The sequence below is a fragment of the Myotis brandtii genome, unplaced genomic scaffold (genome assembly GCF_000412655.1).
Source record: "Myotis brandtii unplaced genomic scaffold, ASM41265v1 scaffold727, whole genome shotgun sequence".
Taxonomy (NCBI): Eukaryota; Metazoa; Chordata; class Mammalia; order Chiroptera; family Vespertilionidae; genus Myotis; species Myotis brandtii.
Window position 1 is genome coordinate 573904 of NW_005370872.1, and position 4584 is coordinate 578487.

Genomic DNA, 4584 nt, shown 5'->3' on the forward strand with positions numbered 1-4584 from the left:
CGATCAGGGGGTTGGGCGCCGCCACTGTCACACTCAGGGCAGGGCCGATGGAGAGGCTATGGCTCTACCCTGTCAGACACAGAGCAGGGCCCGTGGGGAGGGGGGTTGGGGCGCCGCACCCTGTCACACACAGAGCCGCAGGGCGATCAGGGGGTTGGGGTGCTGCCCCCTGTCACGCTGATCCCGGTGCCAGGAGGCCTCACTGCTCCGCTGATCCCGGTGCCGGGAGGCATATTACCCTTTTACTATATAGAATAGAGGCCTGGTGCACAGGTAGGGGCCGGCTGGTTTGCCCTGAAGGGTGTCCTGGATCAGGGTGGGGGTCCCCACTGGGGTGCCCGGTCAGTCTGGCTGAGGGGTTGAGGGCCGTTTTCAGGCTGGCGGGTGACTGAAGCTCCCAACCGCTCCTTTTTTTCTTTTTTTTTTATTCTGGGCCAGCTTTAGCTCTGAGGCCTCTGCTGCTGAAAGCAGGTTTCTGGCCTTTGTTTACCTTCTGTATTTGATACAGTGTTGCGGTCCAGCTGGCTGAAGCCCGGCTGACTAAAGCAGGTTTCTGGAGTTTTGTTTAGCTTCTATATTTGCAACATAGTTGCTTAGAGTTGCAGCTGAGAGGGAACGTTGGAGTCCGCAGTCACTGGAGCAAGCAAGCCTCCCTGTTCGCTTCAGTGCATGGCTGCCGGCCGCCATCTTGGCTGGCAGTTAATTTGCATATCGCCCTGATTAGCCAATGGGACGGGTAGCGGATGTACGGCTAATACCATGTTTCTCTTTTATTAGATAGGATTTGTTTTGAATTTTTTTTTAATCTTTAATTTTTTTTATTGATTAAGGTATTACATGAACAAAGGTATTTCTTTATTGATTAAGGTATTGATGAGGTCACATCCCCCATAACCCCCCCACCCCCACTCATGGTCTCACTCCTTTTTCTTTTTAAAGATAAACCAAACATAATGAGTTTAAATATTCCTCTTTTAACCCTTGCCCTTTTTTTCCCTCTTTGAAGCCTCTAGTTCTGTTGCAGGGGCTGTGGGCATGACTACTTCTGGGGAGAGTGAATCAGATGACTCTGAGATGGGACGATTACAAGGTAAAGACAGTTTTGAGCTTATAAGAAACCATTATTATGGGCTGTCTATACTGCTATTCTTTGTTGAAATTAATTGAGATAAGTTTCTTTAAACATAATCTAGCAATGCATGTACTAAAAAAAAAGCTCCTTATTTAGTGGTGATTTGATGATTTGGAATTAGAAAATGATTTCCTGGCTCCTCATTTTATCTGTTTAACTAGACAAAATCTTATATTTATTTTGAATATTTTAAATTTTTCTTCATTATGTTTGCATGTGTAGCTGGTAATAAATTAAGGAAGATTGTGAAAGGGGGTAGCTGTTTGTTTTTTTAAAATATATTTTTATTGATATCAGAGAGGGAGAGAGAGAGAGAAAAATCAGTGATGAAGAGAGACTCATTGATCGGCTGCCTCCTGCACACCCCCTATTGGGGATTCAGCCCGCATCCCAGGCATGTGCCCTTGACCAGAATTGAACCCAGGATCCTTCATTCTGCAGGCAGATGCTCTATCCACTGAGCCAAACTGTCTAGGGCAGGGTAGCTTAATATATTATTCTCTGGTACCTAATAACGCATCCAGTATGCTACTTTTTTGCCATGATCTTTTGTATTCTTGATCACCTATTTCCAAACAGATGTAAAATGTGTACATAAGCTCCAGCTATTTTAATGGTGTTAGTGCTTTTTTAAAAGCAGCTTTATATATATGCTCTTTACAAGTGGATGAGTATATGTTTTTATCATCTTGAGATGGCTGATTTCCAGTGTGAGGCTTATAAGAAAAACGTTATTTATAATCAGTTTCAGATTGCTTTTAAATTTCTGAAGGAACTTACAATAATCTCTCCTTGACTAGAACTCTCATGAACACAGGTTTCTTATTTTTTTGGAACTGATGAAAATAATTTTTCATGTTTTTATTTTATTTATTTATTATTGTTTTAAATATATTTTTATTGATTGCAGAGAGGAAAGGAGAGGGAGAGAGAGGTGGAAACATCAATGATGAGAGAAAATCATTGATCGGCTGCTTCCTGCACATCCCCTACTGAGGATTGTGCCTGCAACCCAGGCATGTGCCCTTGACCAGAATCGAACCTGGGATCCTTTAGTTCACAGGCTGACACTCTATCCACTGAGCCAAACCAGCTAGGGCTAATTTTTCATGTTTTTAGATTAGAGGTTGTCATGACCCATATCAGAGGAGGAACAGCGCAAGGGTGTTTACCATACAATTTCTTCAAAATAAATATTTACTTTGAGTTTTTCTTGGACCACTCTCATCGTTCCTGCTGGTATACCGATATTTAATATTGCCATAAAACCTTAAGATACCTTGAAGTAACAGATATTAGTATAATTAATATGAGAGTGGTCTTGAACGTTTAATGTAGCTTCTCTTAAAGTTCAACATGGAAGGTAACATTGTCCAAATCAGTTATGTGAGGTGAATCAGTTGCTTCAAATTTTTAGATAGGATTAGTTGCATCAATTAACTCAACTACTCCTGCCTCTTTCTCTTTAGCTCTGTTAGAGGCCAGGGGTCTTCCTCCACACCTGTTTGGCCCTCTTGGTCCTCGGATGTCACAACTTTTCCACAGAACAATTGGAAGTGGAGCTAGTAAGTAAATACTTTTAAATTCGTTCTCCTTCCCCAACCCCCACCAATCCTTTAATAATTAGTTGAGTGCTGTTTTTATTGCTTACCTATTGATGTAAGGAAGTTCTCATGAACTTTAACCTGTTTTAAAAATAGAGCTTCTGTACATTTTTCTTTTAAATATAGAAACTCTAAGGTTTTTCTTCTATACTTTTGATTACTGAATTGGAATCATTAGAAAACCAAAATTTATAGCAAGATTGACTCTTTGTTTTGTTTTAATATATTTTTATTGATTTCAGAGAGGAAGGGAAAGAGAGAGAAACATCAATGATGAGAGTCATTGATTGGCTGCCTCCTGCATGCCCCCACACTGGGGACCCAGCTCACAACCTGGGCATATGCCCTATCTGGGAATTGAACTCTGACCTCCTGGTTCATAGGTCGATGCTCAACCACTGAGCTATGCCAGCCAGACTGACTCTTATTTATTTGAGTTATAGAAGAGTAAAGAATCTCAGATGATTACATTGATTATTACAGCATTTGATGGCATGATTTGCATATATTTAAATCTTGAGTTTTTTTACAATATAATAGAGACAGTTGTAATATGAGCCTTGGAGGAAAGATTTCTCAGTACAATTACCAGTCACAGTCACTGGTCTCATTTCATCAAATTAACGTATTATAATCCAGAAATCTTGTCATGTATGGCATGACAGTGGCGATTTTTAAAGTCTCAATTTGTAACTCAGAATAACTTATGCATAATTATAAATCCAGTTAAGTTTTTTATGGTATAGAATACTATCTTTAGCTTTCTTTAAATATATGTTTTTAATTGATTTCAGAGAGGAAGGGAGAGGGAGAGATAGATAGAAACATCAATGATGAGAGAGAAGCATTCCTCGGCGCTTTCTGCACTCCCCACACTGGGGATCCAGCCCACATCCTGGGCATATTCCCTGGCCGAAAATCTAATCATGACCTCATAGTTCATAGATTATTGCTCAGCCACTGAGCCATGCTGGCCAGGCTAAGGCTATTTTTCATAACTACCTTGCTTTCTGATGTGAGAAGTTTAGCTCTTTCCTCCACCACCTCCACCACACACCCCCATACATGAAATCAAACATTTCTTCAGAGAACCCTGATTTTTTTTATATGAAATGGTATTTGGAGCCCACAGTCTGGAGAGGCATATTCATTCATTGCTACTGTTTTGATCATTGTTATTAGACACTTTTAATGGACAAACCTAGTAAGTAGTTGCATTTTATCTTTTAAAATAAAAATTATGACCAGCCAGTGTGGCTCAGTTTGTTGAGCATAATCCCATGCACCAAGAGGTCGTTGGTTTGATTCTCGGTCAGGGTACATGCCCGGGTTTTGGACTCAGTCCCTAGTAGGAGATGTGCAGGAGGCAGTGATTGATGTTTTTGTCTCATCGATGTTTCTGTCTCTCCCTCTTCCTTCCTCTCTCTCTAAAAAGTCAATAAAAACTTTAAAAAATAGTAAATAAAAATTGAGTTCATACTAATGCTGCCGATGCAAACTTAGACCTACCGGGTTTTAATTAACTTTATCTTATATCTTCTTTCTCCAATGCCAAAAGTTCCAGTTCCTAATGATAATGACATAGTCGCTTCTTTGCTTAATGTCCCTTTGCTCTGTTTCCTCCTCCCACACAAATAACCTTTGTTAATTTAATGACTTATTCTTCTGATATTTACTTGCGAAATAAACAAATTCTTGTTAGATATTTCATATATACTGCCTTTCTTTTTCAATTTATTTTTATATTTTTTAATTAAATCTTTATTGTTCATATTATTACAGTTGTTCCTCTTTTTTACCCCCTAAGCTCCCCTCCTCCCAGTTCCCACCCCACCCTCTTCCCTTACC

At 40.0% G+C, this 4584-nt stretch overlaps 1 protein-coding gene across 19 annotated transcripts in view; it reads left to right on the forward strand.

Annotated features, from left to right (window-relative positions):
- Positions 1-4584, forward strand: part of TRIP12 (thyroid hormone receptor interactor 12) — a 135370-nt gene that overhangs the window by 74736 nt on the left and 56050 nt on the right. For 17 of the 19 annotated variants that reach the window (XM_014530161.1, XM_014530159.1, XM_014530160.1 and 14 more), the window contains 2 exons: positions 1007-1090; positions 2602-2697. In XM_014530161.1, coding sequence (XP_014385647.1) covers positions 1007-1090; positions 2602-2697 — 180 coding nt within the window. The remainder of the gene's footprint in view (positions 1-1006; positions 1091-2601; positions 2698-4584) is intronic. The other 2 variants (XM_014530166.1, XM_005882535.2) reach the window with 1 other exon arrangement.